This window comes from Stigmatopora nigra, unplaced genomic scaffold (assembly GCF_051989575.1).
Source record: "Stigmatopora nigra isolate UIUO_SnigA unplaced genomic scaffold, RoL_Snig_1.1 HiC_scaffold_26, whole genome shotgun sequence".
NCBI lineage: Eukaryota > Metazoa > Chordata > Actinopteri > Syngnathiformes > Syngnathidae > Stigmatopora > Stigmatopora nigra.
In genome coordinates, this window is record NW_027551605.1 from 1,221,324 (window position 1) to 1,241,510 (window position 20,187).

The following is a 20,187-nucleotide window of genomic DNA, read 5'->3' on the forward strand; positions in this document are numbered from 1 at the left end:
GCTGTGAGGCTGACACGCTAACCACTCTCCCTGCCGGGCTGCCATTCTGTAACAATTGCTCATAAATATTCAAAACTGAGTACTCCAACTAATGGGAAGTGGTTTGCGCATCAACCTCACAGCTCTAGGGTTCTGGGTTCAAATCCAGGTAACGTGTGGAGTTTGTATGTTCTCCCCGGGCCTGTGTGGGTTTCCTCCAGGTACTCCAGTTTCCTCCCATATTCCAAAGACATGCATGGCAGGCTGATTGGACAGTCTAAATTGCCCCTAGGTATGGGTGTGTGTTTAAATGGTTGCCCATCTCCTTGTTCCCTTCGATCAGCTTGTATAGGCTACAGCACCCCCGCGATTAATGAGGATGAAGCGATTCGGAAAATTAGATGAGATGGAATGGTTTTTAATGGTGATAGTAATGCATAGTGGGGGGAAATAATTTGTGGCAGATTCATTAAATATTTTTAGACATTGTTATATCATTTATTGATAAATTGCAACAAAAAATATATAAATGCAGTCAAGATAAACCGTTGCATCAAGTGATTCATTATCTCAAAATAAAGCTGGGCAGTCAAACAGACATATTAGTGTAGTATAGTGTGGGCGGGCAGGATGCCAGACACGGGGTGGATGAACAGATTGTCCAGGTGGCTGTTTAGAACTGTGGAATTCATCAGTCTCTTGCAGTTGGATGGTGTGTTTAAGTCAATCCCGGACCAGACGAGGAGGCAGAGTTTTGGCTGCAAGAAAGCCGGAGGAGGTGTGGAGCTTTTCGGGAAAAAGTGGCAAATAAGGAACTGGTCATGTGAAGATAGTACAAAAAAACAACAACAAAAGCACATTTATAGATAATGCTCCCAATTATAAGAGATGTGAAGGAAAAAGGAAGAGGGCAGGAATTTGCATAGTAAGTACTACTGACATATTCTAAGTATGTATTGCAACTTTAAGGCATTATGGATGGTGCGATATCAGGAGAGATGAGTGGTGCCTTCTCTGTGCTGTCAACAAAATAACACCCACTGACCTTCCATCTGCAGCTGCTGGCCTGCAAGGCTGGTGGGAGGCTCAGAGGAAGGTAGAAACCATAAACACCAGTAGGGGGAGAATAAACACACACAAGACATTTTCACTTTCAAACTGTTACAATCCATTCAATGCATTCATATTAGTCTCTCAGTCATAGGGTCGAGTTAGAAAAACTGAAGAAAAAATTACTGCTCTGGCAACCAGTAATTTAACTGCAAAAAAAGTCTTACATATATATGAAATATTAATAATGACCATATATTATTATACCATATATAAAGTTATCCAATCCAATATTTATATAATGTTAATAATAATCATATTTAAATAATGTTAGTAATAGTCATATATTTATATAATGTTAATAATAATCATATATTTATATAATGTTAATAATAGTCATATATTCAAATAATATTAATAAGAATATGTATTTATATAATATTAAATAGGGGCGCCCAGTCGGGTGAGGCGTTAATGCTTCTGCCTCACAGGTGTGGCGTCTTGGGTTCAAGTCCAGGTTGATCCACCTGTGTGGAGTTTGCATGTTCTCTCCGGGACTGCGTGGGATTTCTCCAGGTACTCTGGTTTCCTCCCACATTCCAAAAACATGCAGGGTAGGCTGATTGGACACTTTAAATTGCCCATAGGAATGAGTGTGAGGGTGAATGGTTGTCAGTCTCCTTGTGCCCTGCAATTGGCTGGCCACCGATACAGGGAGTCCCCTGCCTCTGGCCTGGAGTCAGCTGGGATAGGCTCCAGCACCCCCCACAACCTTAATGAAGATAAATGAGGTGGAGGACTCCCTGTATGGGTGGCCGGCCGATTGCAGGGCACAAGGAGACGGACAACCAGGCATTCTAGGGGCAATTTAGGATGTCCAATCAGCCTACCATGCATGTTTTTGGAATGTGGGAGTAAACCTGAGTACCTGGAGGAAACCCATGCAGGCAACATGCAAACTCCACACAGGTGGACGTGACCTGGATTTGAAAACAGGACCCCAAAACTGTGAGACCGACGCGCTAACCAATCTCCCTACTCGCCTACTATTTTAACCAGTCAATGAAAATTTAGAGCGACTCTTTGTATTTACTAAATGTAAACAGTAAATACAGTATTTTTTGGTTAACATCATAAAGCTGAAAATGTGCACTCCAATAATTGGAGTCCAATTATTGTTTAATTTTTAAAGGCTCTGGTAAATTGGTATACAGTGCCCCCTCGCTACTTCGCGGTTCAGAGCTTTGCGTTTTTGGGGGGGGGGAAATATACAAATATTACATTGAGACAACATATTTTACAGTTTTTTTTGTTATAACATGAATTTCACTACCCGTATTCTATATGGTTTACTGTATACAGGGGGGGGGGGGGTAAAATAAATTAAATTAAAAAGCATTTTTGAAGGGGCATCCCTACTTCGCAGAAATTCACTTAATGCGGGTGGTCCCGGTCCCCATTAACCGCAATAACCGAGGGAACACTGTACACTAATATTACTCACTAATATTGACATTATCTTATGAGTACCTGCTAATTTGCTTTCATATTCTCCACTTTCTTGATGAAGTTGTTAATATCCTCAACCATCAGCTGAGGTTCTTCCATGGCAGCAAAATGGCCCCCACGAGCCATGTATGTGTAGGTGAGAAGATTATGGAATTTCTGACGGACCCACATCTTTGGAGTGTGCATCAGCTCATTAGGGAAGCATGCAAACCCAGTAGGCACGGACACTGGTATCCTGGGAAAATAATACATCATAGCCATTTAAACACAAGAAATGTAAAGAATTCATGTCGACAAGTGACTTGCAATGTCCATTTACTAGTATTTAATATTTCTTTAGAGCCACTTATATTATAATGTTTTGTTACTAGGTGAGCATTTTCATATTGCTTAGTAGCCCAGAACATCGTGGTGACGTTGCAACTTTGTGGATGTGACAAGTTTTTACATACAAGTCTTCCATGATCTATTAACACTTGGTGTTGCCGGGTAGAAGTCAGGGTGGAGGCGGGGCAAATAGAGCCAACCTGCGAGTGGAAAGGTTGTTTTTTTTTTTTACCTTCTTTAAAACTAAATTAGAATTAAGTTTAGGGTAAGGTTAGATTAAATGTATTTTTGAGTTTTTCTGTATCGTAACACAAGTTAATTTAAACTTTTTTATGTTATGTTACAAGCGGGTTTCCATGCAAAAAGTCTATCTCACACTCTCCCCTCCGCAAAATATGTCTAATCTTAGTACTATTAATCATTATAACCACTAGTTATTTGTTACTCTGTTGATAGATGGCGAATTAGAACAAATAAAAATGTTTTTCCAATCCAATATACTCTTTTTTGATGTTTTTTCAGAGGGTTAGAACGTATGAATTTGTTTTACATTCATTTCTATGGGAAACGCTCATTTGAGACACGAGTAAATCGACATACAAGCTCAGTCCCGGAATGCATTAAACCCTTATTTCAAGGTATGATGGGAGTTGATACACTGACATGTTTGTTGCAAATTAAACTAAATTGTGACAGTTCCTGTTACAGTAAACCATCTGTACAGCAGATTAGTTCAGCAAAATCATGCACTGCTATTTATAATAAGCAACACTTCATTTTGTGGGGAAATAATTATTTGTTGTTAATGTGGTCAATAAAATAACCTTGTTTACACAGTTATTATATAGTAATATTTGTTTATATTCTACATCAGGGGTGGCCAACCCGCGGCTCGCGAGCCGCATGCGGCTCTTTGCCCGGTTTCATGCGGCTCTTACGTCCATATCAAAGTTTGTATTTGTGTTTTATTTGCGTGTGCGCTTCGCTTGAGTTCAATACGGTATTTTTGTCCAATGCGCATGTGCTTGGGATGAAAATGCCTCAAAGTTTCCCAGTAGGAGCAAGGTCATTTGAGTAAACGTTTTTAACAGAGTGGGAGAGCTCCCGTGAACCAGAAGCGACAATGAACGGCGTTGCGCACACAAAAAGTATCCCAAAGATCGAGCGTCGGCTGAAAAAGCCACACCCCCTGCGAGGCAGACCAAGGCGAGTGTGCTCAGCCGAGAGCAGCCAATAGGAGAGCGAGGTGTACACCCACGTGGTGGGCGCGCTAGTTAAAAGCCATTCATAATAAATGACAGCTCACAAGGAGCGAATGTTGCGCAAAAATAGGCTCTGATTTTATGACAGAAGTCCCACTAAGTAACATGCATAGTAAAAGAAAAACGCTATTGTAAATTATTATATTTTTGTTTGTGGACTTGGTTGAACTGAGAGTTTATCTGTGTGAGAGAGTGCACACAATGTTCATTGTTGATAATGACTGGCCTGTGCTGTTATTACTGTAGGAGTCAATTTATGTCATTACTATGCTGGTGTGTGACATTTACAATAAATCTGTGTGATGTGGCTCTTTGCGGTAACACAGTAAAAAATGTGGCTCTTTGCGGTAACACAGTAAAAAATGTGGCTCTTGGTCTCTGACTGGTTGGCCACCCCTGTTCTACATTTTCTGTCTTGCATTGAGTAAATAGGTGCCACATTGTGTTCGTAAGGTTTATCATCAATAAAATAAGAACAAATGCAATTATTTATATAGGGAGCAATTGGCCAGGGTTGACAGGTGTAATATTGTGAATTAACGAGTGAGAGATATTTACTTTATGGAAAGGCATAAATGAAGAGAATTTCATTTTGGTGGGTGTGATTAGCCTGTAAAAGGAACCGGAACCTATTTTTCAGATTTCTGGCTTTTAATGTTAGTAAAAGCAAATATATTTTTTTCTGAAAAAAGAAAAAGTATATTCATAAAGATAGCACGTTAATAAAAAAAAAAACTGACCATCATCATGCTATGGGTCTGTTAACTCACTTGATGTGGGGAGAGTCGAGGCGGGAGAAGTTTTCCTTATAAAACCTCATAGAAGGAATCATGCATCCAGATGTCCAGTAGATCATAACATTCGTCAGCAGGTCATCCAGAGAGAACTTCCTTTAAGTCACACAGAGACATACATATCCCCATCGTGTCATTTTCTTCAAGCCAGGGCATTTTTTTTATTACTTGTACATTTGTTTAACACAAGTCAAGCAAACATAAAATCTGAAACTTGGATATGGTATTGTAAATTCGTAATGACACCATCTTGGTACGCTCTCTTTTTATTTCTAATTCTTTCTACCTGGTGAGACCTCCGTCCTCCAGGTTTCTGAAATCTTGACTGGTCCACGTGGAGAACTTCTCCAGCATGTATGCAGCCAGACCCACTGGTGAATCATTCAGCCCTCGGCCTAAGGAAGAAACACTATTAGAATAGATAATGACAGGATGTTCCAATCCCATATTTTTGCATGCGAATCGAGTAACATGATTTTGAAGAATTGCTGATATGGAGTCCCGGTGTTATACCTCAGAAACAGAGCTGGACTTAGAGACTTTTTTTAGGCCAAGGGACAGACATTTCAACACCCCGCATTTCAACATGCAAACTCCACACAGATGCACATGACATGAATTTGAACCCAACACCCCAGAGCTGTGAGACCGACGCAATAACCACTGGCTCCACAAGGCCGCCCCGTTATACACATGTGCGGGTTATCCCCAAATAAATCTGGTAGTAATGTTACTACGTTTTATATCTCAACTATAATATACCATTAATTAAACTGTCATTACTACACTATAGTAAATTCAGGTAACTCTCGTCCTGTTTTCATGATCATGTAAATTGATGATTGATTAAAATAAAACTGAATATCACGTAAATCTGCAATAACTGATACACCAGGCCTCTCCTATCTTTGCATGGGAAAAATAAAAATACATACTTCAATATTGATTTTTGTAAAGGCCAGTTTGGATTTTATCGCACTGGGAAAATTCACTAAACCGAAATGTGAAGGGAAGAATGTATAACAGATGACTGATTCGCGAGCAAAGCAAACTACAGTAATACCTTGACATACAAGTGTCACATCAAAGGAGAAATTTGAGATACGAGGAAAATTCAGAGGAAATGTTTGTCTTGAGATACAAGACAAATTTGAGATGCGGGCATACGTAATGGTACCCGTTGCAGCCGCCAAGTGGTCGAGTATGCAAGAAGCCGCTTATGAAAACACCATCGCTACGTCTTTCTCGCCCCATCTCCCTCGCATAAAATATCTACGAGCTCCAGACGTACAGATTGGATTTTTTGCATTAAATCACTGCAAAATTAAGGGGAAAAACAATGGTAGCCCTAGCCCGTACCCTAAAGGGCCGCGGCCAAAAGACCGGCGACCAAAAGACCGGGACCAAAGGACCGGCGACCAAAGGACCGGCGACCAAAAGACCGGCGACCAAAAGACCGGCGACCAAAAGACCGGCGACCAAAAGACCAGCGACCAAATGTCCGGACAGGCCTTTGAGGGCAATAGACGGCCAATCCAGTTTGACAGTTTCAATGGCCACCAAAGAGTTAAAAGATAATTTAAAACATTTCTAACCCCCAATCTTTTTTTACCCCATTTTGATCCTCTGAAAAAGACGTGATGGAGCCCGATTTACGATCATGATCGGATTTGGGACTCTAGGAGTCTTAGGATCTCTAGTCATAACTTCCAGTCTGCCTAATGCTGAAAAATAAGATTACTAAATCATTAGGGGCAATACTGTCTGCTGTTTGTGCTTGGTTCTTACCCACAGTGTCGGGTTTGGTGGCCTGGATGTGCATGTAGCCAGACTCCTTAATAGACTCCACCAATAATTTTTCCATGCATGGGTAGAGACGTTCAATGTCCACACTGGTGAAGCCGAATAGGTTTGGGAAGTGACGGCCAAGCAAAATTGATAAAGTCATGGACAGCCCAGGTTTGGAAGGTGGTGCAAAGTTCACATGCAAGCCTTTGACTGTCCTATGGAGAATAAACATTAGAGAAGATTATAATATTAAGATGATTCTTGCTGGTATTTGGTTTTCTACAGCTACTGCAAAACATGGAAGTCAACATTAATAAACAATTTGACGGACATAAATTGGGTGGCGAGTAAACTTTCAAAATTTAAATAGATTCTAATTCAACAAAATCCATACGCATATGTAATGTTTTAAATGGGTTGTAACATAAAGGAACAGGTTATGGCTAAGTTATGAATAAGATGGTTGCGGTGATGTCAAAAGTGAGATGGTTCCAAGAGTAGGAGGAGCAGGCCAAGAGACCAGGAATCTAGATCTGTTATTTTGGCCCCTCCAAAAACTCATGCTAGTTTATTGCTATAATTCTACAATTCTTCATGAAACTACAGTCATTTCAAGTTTTTGGCACTTTCATTAACATCAAATACAAAATTAATTTGATGTTTCTTCATTGAGAGCTCATTAGTTAAATTGTTTCTAAATTAACCATGTAAATGCATGTGTTTGAACTCCTATTCTTAGGTGCACAAATTGCAAAGAATTGTTGTTAACTAGCACTGTGAAAATTCTAGTTTTGTTTGCCTATCTTTTGGAAACGAATAAGTAAGAAAAAGGAATGCTAAGCAACATGTAAATGGGTCTATAAAAATAGCATTTTGGAGGATTTCTCATCGTACGGCTAACGTGCCAAAGCACAGAGACTTGAAGCCAACAGTGACACCTCGTGGACAGAAGGGTATTTTGCGTAATATACAATGGACTCATCGTTTATTCGAGTATAACACACCGGTTTACACATGTCGCCATGAAAAAACATTTATTCATAACATACGGTACTGATTTGAGCATAATGCGCATCCATTTATTTAAAACTAAATTAGGTGTGTTATACTCGAATAAATACGGTAAGTCAGATTCGTAATTGAATTATTTACTCTTGACGCTACATGATGAATTTCAGAAAATGACATTTTCTAAACCTGATGCTGTGTTGCCATCATCATGCTACAAAATCTTAACTTTACTGGCCAGTCTCCTCCCAAATGTAATTTGTAGTGAGTAATGTCAAGCCAAAATGTAAATACAGTGTTCCCTCGGTTATCGCGGTTAATGGGGACCGGAACCCCCCGCAATAGCTGCTTTTCCGCGAAGTAGGCGTGCCCCTTCAAAAATGCTTAAAGAAACGTGTAACACGTGCACAAAAGCACCACTAAGCAAAAACATCATAGTAGTCCGGATGGAGGATCTTCTGCAGTTTTTTTGCACGTAAGAAACATTGTTATTGGTAGTTGTGAACATTGTTTTTTTGGGCGGTGAAGATGCGCCTGTAAACAGCCATGACGTCATCAATGCGATACCTGAACTCTCACCATGTTATTGACCATTTCTTTGGCCTTTTTTGATGCAATTACTAATTCTTATTGAATATTTTGTTTCCACCTCTTGTAAAATGATGTAATTTATAATTTTAATTTAATGTCTTTAAATTTTTTATTAATTTTTTTCCTGAAAAAAATCTGCGAAGCTCTGAGTCCGCGATAGCTGAAGCACGAAGTAGCAAGGGAACACTGTTCATCTGACCCTAATTGTTTTCCTTTATTCTTAACACAATCACTGTCTATTGCGGGGGATAATACCATACTTGGGTTCCAGTTGAGCCATGTTAGTGGTGACAAGCCAGCCCCAGTCTCCTCCGTGAGCATAGAACTGTTGAAAGCCCAGACGTCTCATCAGTTTGAGGAAGATGTGAGCAGCGCAAATGGAATCAAACCCTGTTCCAAATGCACATAAGGAAATGTCATCATAATGGGGGAAAAAAGAGCAGTGATTCTTCAATGCAATACTTGACCTTGATAGCATGAATATTAATGCTAAGAATATTTTTAGATCTACCTTTTTTATGCGGTGCTTCCGAGTAGGCGTAGCCAGGTATGGACGGGCACACTACCTCAAACACGAGGTTTTGGGGGTCTGATGGCTCCGTTAGCAAAGGGATTGTCCCATAAAATTCATAAAAGGAGCCAGGCCACCCATGAACCATTATTAAAGGAATGGGATTGGTCCCTTCGGGTACCCATTTTGGTTTCACATGGACATAGTGAACATCTATGCCTGAAATCAGAAGCCAGTTAGTAAGATGAATTGTCTTTGTGTGTCAGTTGCGGGAACAAACAAACCTTCAATGTTGGTTTTGAAGTGAGGATACTGGTTGAGTTTGTTCACTTGTCGCCTCCAGTCAAAGTCATTCCTCCAGTAAGAAATGACTTTCCCCAAGTATTCCGAATTAAAACCATAATGGAATTGACTGTCTTCTAGTGAGGGAACTGCACGTGTTTGGTCCATTCTTCTGTTCAGGTCCTGAATGAATGTTATATTGGTACAGATTCTCAAAAACATGTTCTTAATTCCCTACTGAGGAAGGCTCCTGCTATAAAGATGACAATGACAAAAGAAAATCCATTACCTCCAGCTCTTCTTCGCTAGTGGTGACCTTGAAAGGATAAATTCTGGCGTCCAGCTCGCCATCAGGGACTGGACCGACCCCCCACCAACCATCCTGTGTTTTCAAAACATGGTTTCTTCTTCTAAGCACGAGCAGGAAGATCACTCCTCCAACCACCAGACCAATTAAAACTTCTATGAACATACTTCCTGGAGAGGGAGAACGGATTTAGGAGATGTGTATACAGTAATCCCTCGAATATCGTGGATATTGTGGGCAAAGTAGGATATCCCCTATTATCACTACCATACTACATGTTTTCACGCTTATAAAAAAAAAAAAAACAATAAACATAAGTACAACTATCAAGAAGTGTATTTATTAAATATTAGAATTATATATATATATATATATATATATATATATATATATATATATATATATATATATATATATATATATATATATATATTTTTTTTTTTTTTCCATTGTAATATGTTGTTTACAATTTTGCTTTTGTTTTTTCAGAGGGTGGGAATGAATTAATTTGTATTTAGTTCCATTTCAATGGGAAAAGTTTATTTGAGATACGAGTAAATTGATATACGAGCTCGGTCCCGGAACGTATTAAGCTTGTCTCTCAAGGTATAAATGTAATGGGAGGCTGTATGCACAATACAATAGTATATGTCAACAGAATGCTATTTGAATGCTGGACTCACAACAAAACAATTTAAATCTGGGGCTTAACAGGCAGGTCACGAGTTAACTGAAAAATGTGGGAGCCAAGTCAAAACAAAAATATGTGTTGCGTTCGTTCCAGCAGAGAGGCCCCCTTTATAAAGAACAGGCATGAGCAGGGTCCTCTCTAAAAAAAAATGTGCACGGCCAAAAGGACATTGTCAACATTAGGAGTTTGGCGATTAACACCAATGCAACAATGGTCAGACAAGTCTGCAAACCTCGATCAGTATTCGTAGCAGAACTTTGTAGTAAAACAAGAGCTTGCCTTGCAAATTAGATTAACATTACGTATGCAATGTTCTCCCTGAGCTTGCTTGGGTTTTCTCCGGGTATTCCGGTTTCTTCCCACATTCCAAATACATGAACAGCAGGCTGATTGGGCACTATAAATTGCCTCTATGTATAAGTGTGAGAGTGGATGGTGATCCGTCTCCTTGTGCCCTGCGACCGGCTGGCCACCAATTAAGGGGGTCCACCCCCTCTGGCCCAAAGTCAGCTGGGATAGGCTCCAGCACCCCCAGCGACCCTAATGAGGATAAATCAGTTCAGAAAATGAAAACTACGTATGCGATAAGGGACAGCATATATTCATGAACATATTCATGTTAATGAACATATATGCGAATATATACACTTTGAAAATCAAATCATAATTATAAAATTAATTTCATGGCACTGAGGTGTTACAAGAATAAAGTAATGTCCCATCACCATCCTAACACGAGTTACGTCACTTAGGCACACCAGGCAAAAGTTAATGGATATGGTTATAATCAAAATCAGTCTTGTTTCATAATTGTTAGATGACACGTGACAAATTTATCCGTGCGTTACTCTTTACTTTTGAATCATAGTACTTTTGAATCATAGTTCACGTCCCAATTAAACTGGGAATGTAATATATTTTACCTGTTCTTGTGTTACCGCAATACAGGCGAAGTTACAATCCTTCGGCGGCTTCGAGCAAGTCAGTTTCCTCTGCAACCGAAGTGAACGCGAACCTTTAGCATGGCAAATCCTGAAGTGCATGATGGGAAATGTAGTCCTACTTCAGTTATACGAGAACCAATACAAAAGGTGCAATATTCTTCTGCAGAATGTATTTGTTTTAAGAAAATTAAAATATTGACGCCAATGGTTTCTAAAACATCAAAATTCCATTGAAAAAAATAATTTGGATTAAGGGGGTTGATTAGAAAATATACAAAATAATACTTTTTGTACTGGACTAAATGAATGTTTATTGAAGACATAATCGTTAGCAAATGCAATAGAAAATGTCGAGGTATGTAAGAAAATCAAAGTCTATCTTCAGTTATGTCCAAAAATGAGGAAAAAAAAGAAGAGCCAACAAAGTGAAATTCAAACTAGAAATCTTTGTAAAGAGGCTTCATTGATAATACTAAAATTAAAAATGAAAGACAGCTCATCTAAACAAAAACAAATAAGTCAAAGCTGCTAAATAAGCAGAACATTTCTCCATTTCAAATAAAGACATAACTCTTATTTTTCCCATCTTCACATTCTTACACATAGAAGTGATCCAATGTCATGCGTAGAGAAGCAAGATAATTTTCAGACTATTAATTCAAAATCCTGAGGTTAATGTACAGATCGCATATAGAAATCCCATCTCTGACTATAAAGAATATACATGTTTGTATCCAGCTCCTTTCTCCCCTATTACTTCTTTTTCTGACTCTCCATCAGTCCCACTCAAGTGGTTCTGTGCTGCGCTCACAACAACCACATTAAACTCAGTCCAAGAAATCCAAAAGGACCACTCTAGTCCGTCTCCATAGCGGCACTGTGCGTCTCTTTGGACACCATCAGTCTCATCAGTTTCCCATGCAGCTTCTCAATCTTCTTCACATCCTGTGCCTGGTCTGTCTTGTACTGTAAACACTGAAGAGGGAAAGTCAAGAGAAATTTGAACAGTGGGGATCAGAAGAGTATTCTTTTATTGTTAATTTAAAATGACCGAAAGGATGCAACTGATCTTCAATATCTTGAATTGTACGGTTGTTTGTAGGGATGTCCCGATCACATAATTTAGTCTCTGACTCAGAGTCCGAGTCGCCCGATTTTTTGAAATCTGCCAATACAGGGGGAGACCCGATACGATACCCTGAGAATATATTAAGTTGGACGATGTAGTTCTACACCCAATTGTCTCTTGTCCACCCGATTTATATAGAGTATAGGTAACAGTAAAATCATAATAAATATCAAAATAAAACAAGCTTTTTTAAGTTGTGAAGCACCAAAATGCAAACAAATTGTTTTGAAAAGTATTTTCCATAAATAAACTTATAAACCATATAAACTTGGTCACCGACATCCATAAAATGAGTATTTTTAAACGTGATTTGTTGGTAATGTCAAGTCTTGATTTGAATGATATGAAACTTAGGGACGAATGTCCAAGTGGCCCTGGCATTACACCGTTTTTTTTGCAGCTTACCATGAAATTGTCAGTTACTTTAATGCACATTTTGCCATCGCAGTGTCTGTACTTGATTACCACTCTGACCTAAAATGGAAACATAAGAAAACTCTTAATGAAAATGAATCAGTAAGATGTACGTGCTAACAAGATGCAAGGCTAAACGCTATGTGGCTAGTCTGAAACTCATGTATACAGATGTTATTTTACCTTCATGGGATCCGTCAGATATAGTTTTTCGGCTGCACGGGCAAACTCTTCCCAAGTCTGGAAATAAGGCATTATTACTGAAGATGCAAAATGCGTTTTATATCGAACAATTGGGGAGAATAGGAGGAACAGCTGTGTTAGCTTCAGAAAACCACATCAGCAACAACGTGAAACCAGCCAAACAAGACGTGTGTGACAAATGTTCTAGTTCCGGGTTGTTCTTTCAAATTAAAAATAACTTTTAGTTTGAAGGACGAGCCAAACATGAATTAGAACAACAATTACGTGTTTTCTTTTAAGTATGAATAATTTATCATACTCATCCCGTTTAAAATGAATATATGGACGTTGAACAAGAAAAATGTGACAAATAATGTCTATTCATTTCGTTCGACAGGTTGATGCGAACGGAAGTAATAAGGCAATGAGAAGCGGAAACATAAATATCATATATATGTAATTAGATTACTCATGCGAGTTGTGTATTAATTAAGACCGCTGTTGTCTCTCGTTGTTTAGTTTGAGGACAGGGCCATTCGAGTCACATAAGATTACATAGTTGAGTTCAAGAGCTTGGTTTTTCAGATAGTACGTCACATTGTATTCATTTTACTGAATACTTGAAATAGTTACAATACTTGGTTTAGTTTTTTTTTAATAGTGGCACTTACCTCAGTTTATATGATCTTCCCTGCCAATGACATGATGAAACACTTGCTTAAAAATAATTCAAGAACACAGCGGAAAGTGTTGTACATTTAGAATGAAATACGATACTGTACAATAATACAATACCTGTTCTGGGGAATATTTATCTCAGAGCACTACTTCTATAGCGTTCAGGTTTGAACATTTGCCAACCCAATGGAGCACTGGTTATTTTGCCTGACTTCAATCCGGGCAGTGTTAAATCGATTCTAACTCGGTGGTGGCGTAATTTTGAGCCCTTGGTGTGTTGTGTCTCTATGTGACTGTAACCAATATAGCACCACGTGACCCTGACGATGATAAACGGTGTTGCAAATGGGAAGATGTTTGACCATTACTTGTAACATCCCCCAGGGGGCAGTGTAAAACGCTAAATAAATTACCACCAGAAAAAAATATCACAAAAAACATTGGTAGGCATTCACCACGACTGCTATTTAAAAGCGTTATCCTCACTAGGGTCGTGAGCGGTGCTGTAGCCTAACCCAGCTGACGTTGGACCAGCCAATCGCAAGAAGTCAAACAATCTTACACGCCCACACTAATTCATACGGGCAATTTATAGTGTCCAATCAGCCTACCATGCATTTCTATGAAATGTGGGAGGAAACCGGAGTATCCAGAGAAAACCCACACTGGCCCACGAAGAACAAACTCCACAAGGTGGACTGACCTGGATTTTAACTCCGGTCCCCCACTGTTAGGCCGACACACTAACCCCTCATCCACTGGGCCGCCGCACCAAAGACCTTTAACCCTTTAAAGAACAAGTCCGCCCCCCCCCCCCGCCCCCCCAATTAATTTTCTTATGAGGAAAAGTGGCTCGGAAAATGAATGAAAGAATGGACAGCAGCTTCATTAGGGAACCTCAGACTACCCTCTTCCCAGCCACATCATCCTGAAGGATCTCAAGACAGTCTGCCGCCACAGAAATGGAGGCGCAGAACATGGTCCACCCGGACTCACTCTTTCTGACAGGGGACTCTACCAGGCATTCCCAGCAGACGCTCACAAAACATTTAGGTCTGGTGGGCTATAGCACCATCTTCCCCCATCATCAGAAACAACTCACACCCAGGTGATGATCGGTTTACAGCTCCACCCCTCTCTTCACCCGAGTATCCAAGACATGCAGCTGCAAGTCTGATGACACAGTCGATCATCGAACAGCGGCAGAGGGTGTCGTGGTGCCAATTGCACTTATGGACATCCTTATGCTTGAACATGGTGTTCATTATTGACTAACCCTCTTTTCTACCAGGGTTAACCAATTGAAGATTCAATCGCAAGGAGCCCTCATTTGGCTGCCGCCCAACTGTCTGTGCACCCAACCTCTTTGGCCCCTCCCACCGGTGGTGAGCCAATGGGAAGGAGAACCCACCTAGCCTCTTTGGGATGTCCCAAGCTGGGCCCCATAGGTGCAGGGCCAACCAACAGGTGCTCGCCATCGTCCCCTACCTCCATGCTGTTGTTGTTTACTTATAAAAAACTTTTCATAAAAGGTCTTCTGAGTCATTTTTTGTTTGATCCCTCACCTCTCAATAAATACATCTCATCCGATTCAGGTTTCCCCTGGCCCGAAGTCAGCTGGGATAGGCTCCAGCACTCCCCGCGACTCAATGAGTTTAAAGCGGTTCAGAAAACGAGATGAGATGAGAAAAACTTTTGTATTGCACGTTTGTGTCACAAGTTCTAAATGTTCAGTATTTATTTGACAAAAAAAGATACGAAATATTTTTTTACAAAACAATGGATGTAGTCATTGAAAATAAAAACAAAAATACACCACTTAAAACGTTTAGAAGCTTTTACATTGCACTTTGAAGGTAATCCTTTGTTCCCTACCTCAGCCTCAATCTGGATACTGACATTATATTGATTGATTATAAATGTTTACAGTCCTGTTTTTTTTCTTCAAATTTTTAATCTTAAAAGTACTCCATTAATCATTTCGTGTTCTCTCCACATTCAGTTCCAGCGAGAGCGCCTCAGTTTAGTTGTCAGGGGCAACCGGGACGTGCTACGTGTAACAAATGCGTCACATGCTGTGTTAATGTGCAGTAGGAAATCTAAAACACACACCTGGGCGTGAAATCCCGGGTACACATTTGACAAGCAATCAACGACACGCAGAAAAGAAAAATATTTCTTTAAAATTAGTACATTAGTAAGAAAATAAAAAGATGAATAAAAAGCACATAATTATGGTCAATATCATAAGAAAGTTAGTAATTCATCCAGCAATGGAGTGTGAGCGTCTCTTCGAGGCCCTGCAATTCGCTGTCCGAAGATTTAGGTCGGTCCACCTGTGTTTTTCCCTGGCTTGTGTGGGTTTTTTCCGGGTACTCCGGTTTCTTCCCACATTCCAAAGACATACATGGTAGGCTGATTGGAGACTCTAAATTCCCCTTAGGTCCCCTTAAATACAAGTGCCCCGAGATACGAGGAATTTGAGATACGAGTATTTCGAGTAATTCCGGGCGAATATTTGCCTTCAGATACGAGACCAATTTTGAGATACAAGCATAAGAGACGCGAGAGGCTGCTTATGATGTCTTTCTTGCTGCATCTTCTTCGTGTAAAGAGCTCTACGAGCACTGGGCGGAACATTTTTCTTGAATTTGTCAGTGCAGAATTAAGGGAACCAAAATGGGTCCAAAGCAAGCGGGTGCAATGAAGGGTAGTGCGAAGAAAAGTCGTATGATGACAATCGATATTTAACACGAAATAATCCAAAACCATGAGTGCTGGCTTGCCAATACGTATGGAGAAACAGGAAGTTCGCCTCAAAAACCGCGGTGGAATACAACAAACTCTTTGCTTTGGTTATTGCACAAGAAGGTTTAAATTGAATGTAACGTAAAATTTAAACTGTTTTAAAAGTGTGTGTATAGGAATCTAAGTTCATTTAAGTTAAATCTAAAGTTAATGTTATGTTACAGCCACCTCGTGGTGTACAGGTACACTCACCTGAATTCGGTGTGGGCAGGCGTCGACTCGATTCCCACTTGTGGCTGTATGACTGGGGGTGCGGATGGTCGTTCGTCTCTCTGTGTGCCCTTCGACTGACTGACTGGCGACCAGTCTAGGGTGTAGTCTGCCTTTCGCCCGAATACAGCTGGGTTAGTGTGAAGTATAGAATGTATTCTTTACTACTTTTATGCTGTATAGTCACTTGGATAGAATTTTGCAGAGACTAGTGGTAAGTTTCCTTCATAACACCTATGAGTTAGGGGCAAGTCATTTACTAAGACACGCCCATTTCTCTGTGTCACTTCGTCCCGCCTTAAGTTTGTACCTAGGTCACATGACCCTTTGTTAATAAAAGGGGCTACTCTGTTGGAGGTCGGTAGGGGATTGGAAGTGGTCAGGCAAGGAGATGGACTCGTCTCCAAGCGCTGGCACCTCCCGACCCCTCCCTCAGCTGATGTCTTTGAAAATCTCATCAAGCCGACTCTGCGTGTGCTACCTCTGATCCGAATTATTGAATGTATATGGTTCTAAACCTGACATTTTCTGGTGCCGAAACCCGGGAATTCATTTCTGAATTTCTCGGACCGCGGTGGACTGAAGGCCAAGAATTACTGACGTCAGCCCTCTTACTTTGAAAGAGGGGGCATTTCGGTCGATCGCGGCCCGTTTGAAGAAGGAACCCGGCCGGAAAGAGGATGCACGCACAGGAGACGGTAAGTGCATTTAAAATTTATATATAACAAGGCTGGTGAAATCCCGTTTTTCCATTCGAACGAGTCGTGGAAAAACGCTCCAATAGTGGGAGATAAGGGATGCATACATGTGAGGATTACGTATGTCGTTAAAATTGAAATAGAAACGTAAGGTATGCAACGGATGAATGCTTAGTCGGCAACTAAGTGTTTCCATGAGGCGCGTCGGTGACGTGGCGTTTAGCCTAAGGCGGGAGTAAGGTTCCCCCTGTGTTAAAAGGATTTCACAGATTGTTCAAAATAAGGGAAACCTTCCAAAAATAATGCACTCGATGAGTAAAAAGCGCTAAATAAAAAGTAGAGATTTAATAAAACCGGAAATACGCCGTGACGCACGCAGGCCTTGCAAAATAGTAAAGAATATCCAGATGCAGAGACACAGAGAGAACAAAGCACATGGTTTGGGGAAATTGTTAGTGGAACCTTTGCAAACTATTCAAAGGAATTTAGAAGTAAAAAAAAGCTGTAAACAAAGGAAAAAAGCTACTTAGGCGAATAAATAAGCTTAGACAAGTATTTAAGAGATAATAAATTGAGACGGGGCGTCCCTAGAACAAAAGAAGAGATGCGAGCGGGGGTAGAAGAAAGGATGAGCACATGGCAGGGAGAAGATGGCCGACCAAAGGATGAGCACATGGCAGGGAGAAGATGGCCGACCAAAAAAGAGCCGCTAAAACAAAGAAGAGCGTAGCAAATGGTCATTCTCCAGCAGTTCACACTCCCCCGACGCAACGAGACGGAGGATGGGCCAACTCAACCAACTCCGACGCAAAAAGAGGGGGGTGGCCTCCTCAATAGATTGCACAATGCTCTCAAAGCACCCCACGGTGGGGCCATAGGGAGAGAGAGCCCCCACCAGCCCAGGCCCCCACCCCCTTCACAAACAGCGAGGGGTGGGGGACTGAGAGAGACAGGTAGAGAGAGAAAGTTAACAGAGAGAAAGATAGAGACAGAGAGATGTAGAGAGAGAGAGACAGATAGTTGATAATGTTATGATATATTAGTCACAAATTATGGGTCCTTTATTAAACACTGAAATTTATATAAGGAAATTCTTAGTGAAAGGTTATTTTTCCTCAATTTTAATTATGGTAATAGTGAGCCCAGAAAATGGCTCTTATTTTAAATATAACCGTCTTCTTGGAGCGGATAGGAATTCAATAGGGATTCCGCTAGTGCAATTTAGCTATCCTCATAGCTAATTTAGCAATATGAGAGTGATTTGTGATTTAGATTTAAGTATTAAGAATCATCCAAATTATTAAATGAAGACAATGCAGAAATGGCATTGATCCAAATCATTAATGATATCAAACGAGAAGTTTACAATGCAGAAATGGCATTGATCCAAATTATTAAATTGTACCTGACAAGTTTAGATAAAATAATTAATTTAGGATAAGCATGATTTCTATAGGATGGAATAAGATGAATCATGTTTAGTGCACGAAATATAATTCATTGTTTTTCCATCACTAGATGAAATATGCTTTAGTGTGAGTCATATTAATGACTATTAACCTAGTTCTTTTGAGATCGATTAGTGCTGATAGGACAGCAAAAGGTGGTTAGCTGCCAATAAGCCCTTTTCAGGGATGGCGCTCTCCACTAGTGAAAAAAAAATTGCAGACCACTGATGTCTGATTAAGAATGCGTGTGAGCGTGAATGGTTGTTTGTCTTTTTGTGTTTTTGTGTTTTTGATTGGCCAACCACCAAGATATAATTGATCCCTTAGATATCAAGGTGGAAAATGATTTAGCAAATTGGAATCAATTTCTGAAACTGCCAATAAGCCCTTTTCAAGGATGGCAGCGAAGGATTGGAAATTTGAAATCAATTTCTGAAATCGCCAATAAGCCCTTTTCAAGGATGGCAGCGAAGGATTGGAAATTTGAAATCAATTTCTGAAATCGCCAATAAGCCTTTTTGGATGGCGATGAAAAATCAAGGAAAATTGTTTAGTCCAAAGAATTTTTTTGATGATAATGCATTGGATTGGAGGAACAAATCTGCAATGCGAAATTTTGAAGCACTGAGAAAAACAAAAAGTGGATCATATGAAATTCCAAAGTACCATTGATTTCTAGGGATAATGGAATCCAAATTGTGTTAACGGATTAATTGACTGAATTGACAAAATGTTTCAGAATTTCGTTACCATACCAAACGCCATTATTCACTACACGATTGGAGCTGAATGATGAGTCTAATCTGGCTATCTGTGTAAAAGAAAAACTTTAAAGAAACGCACTAATTTTGAGTTAGCAGGAGAAGACTGTGTTTTTCAACAGGAAACATGGAGAAGACGCACGAGCAACCCAAAATGAGAACGTCCGTACAACTGTTGCTGACCAAACAGCAGACATGAAAATAGCGGAGGATGCAGATCCATCTTTGCACTGTAAGGAGGTTCTCTCAGTTGAAACGTTTGAGGAGACAGGTAAGATAAGCTTATTGACGCGATCAGACGTAATGGAAAGCATCCAATATTGATTGGAAAGATTATTGCTCGAGGAGCAATGCCATAAACCATAAGGAACTTTTATATTGGTTTTATTGTCTCCATAAAAAGTGAAAGCGTTTCAATTGAGAACAAACCTTCTTACAGATTTTTAAAGTAAACAATTAGAGAGAAAAGAGAGACTACAATGGATAGATATGTAACTAAATTTTGATTTTATGCCAGACTATTGGAAAATGATGATTAAGAAAGTTTTAAAGGAGATGATTGGCAAACTCCAAAGACAATGGAATGTTACATTTGATAAAAAAGACTACTAGTTTGGGATATTTTGAATTTCAAACAACTGAGTTTAATATGCAACACGATACACATTGTTAATTGAATTGGGACTTGATTAGTATGCAATTTATAAGTAATGAATTTTAATTGCTCCAAAGGACAATTATGCTAGAAAATTTTAACCCTGATAAACAAGGGGTGGTTACAGTTTAGTGGGTTCAATTCTTTTCAGAATTATAAA

The 20,187-nt window shown here is 39.8% G+C and overlaps 2 protein-coding genes and 1 long non-coding RNA gene across 9 annotated transcripts in view; 1 reads left to right on the forward strand and 2 right to left on the reverse strand.

The window, feature by feature from the left end:
- Nucleotides 1-1,624, forward strand: part of LOC144192419 (uncharacterized) — a 97,626-nt gene extending 96,002 nt beyond the window's left edge. For both annotated transcript variants that reach the window (XR_013325117.1, XR_013325118.1), the window contains one exon: nt 675-1,624. This is a non-coding gene — a long non-coding RNA (uncharacterized LOC144192419). The remainder of the gene's footprint in view (nt 1-674) is intronic.
- On the reverse strand, nt 454-11,142 carry ephx1 (epoxide hydrolase 1, microsomal (xenobiotic)). Of its 6 annotated transcripts, none has more exons than XR_013325115.1 (11): nt 11,023-11,142; nt 9,391-9,578; nt 9,104-9,284; nt 8,820-9,038; nt 8,569-8,698; nt 6,710-6,924; nt 5,208-5,316; nt 4,898-5,017; nt 2,558-2,773; nt 1,025-1,090; nt 454-765 (listed from the first exon to the last, which is right to left on the reverse strand). XR_013325115.1 is itself a non-coding variant. In XM_077711502.1 (11 exons), exons 2-9 carry the CDS (start codon nt 9,571-9,573, stop codon nt 2,563-2,565), a joined length of 1,368 nt encoding a protein of 455 aa, XP_077567628.1. In that variant the 5' UTR covers nt 9,574-9,578; nt 11,023-11,142; the 3' UTR covers nt 454-765; nt 1,025-1,053; nt 2,560-2,562. The 6 variants fall into 6 exon arrangements, 4 of the variants coding, with proteins under 4 accessions (XP_077567628.1, XP_077567630.1, XP_077567626.1 ...); XR_013325116.1 differs by having other exon boundaries at nt 454-794; XM_077711502.1 differs by having other exon boundaries at nt 1,025-1,053; nt 2,560-2,773.
- A 345-nt stretch (nt 11,143-11,487) lies between these two features.
- Nucleotides 11,488-13,168, reverse strand: srp9 (signal recognition particle 9). The gene is made up of 3 exons (XM_077711533.1): nt 12,770-13,168; nt 12,578-12,646; nt 11,488-12,018 (listed from the first exon to the last, which is right to left on the reverse strand). Exons 1-3 carry the CDS (start codon nt 12,839-12,841, stop codon nt 11,899-11,901), a joined length of 261 nt encoding a protein of 86 aa, XP_077567659.1. The 5' UTR covers nt 12,842-13,168; the 3' UTR covers nt 11,488-11,898.
- Between the last annotated feature and the right edge of the window lie 7,019 nt (nt 13,169-20,187).

What these genes read in the sequence shown, in the direction of transcription:
- ephx1 (XM_077711502.1), bottom strand. Translation starts at nt 9,573, where the DNA reads ATGTTCATAGAAGTTTTAATTGGTCTGGTGGTTGGAGGAGTGATCTTC. An exon ending in CTTCAAAACCAACATTGAAG is followed by an intron (nt 9,039 to 9,103) that starts GTTTGTTTGTTC and finishes TTCTGATTTCAG; the next exon opens with GCATAGATGTTCACTATGTC. An exon ending in GAGGACGGAGGTCTCACCAG is followed by an intron (nt 5,018 to 5,207) that starts GTAGAAAGAATT and finishes TGTGACTTAAAG; the next exon opens with GAAGTTCTCTCTGGATGACC.
- srp9 (XM_077711533.1), bottom strand. Translation starts at nt 12,841, where the DNA reads ATGCCTTATTTCCAGACTTGGGAAGAGTTTGCCCGTGCAGCCGAAAAA. An exon ending in ATCTGACGGATCCCATGAAG is followed by an intron (nt 12,647 to 12,769) that starts GTAAAATAACAT and finishes TTTCCATTTTAG; the next exon opens with GTCAGAGTGGTAATCAAGTA. An exon ending in AAGTAACTGACAATTTCATG is followed by an intron (nt 12,019 to 12,577) that starts GTAAGCTGCAAA and finishes TTCCCTCTTCAG; the next exon opens with TGTTTACAGTACAAGACAGA.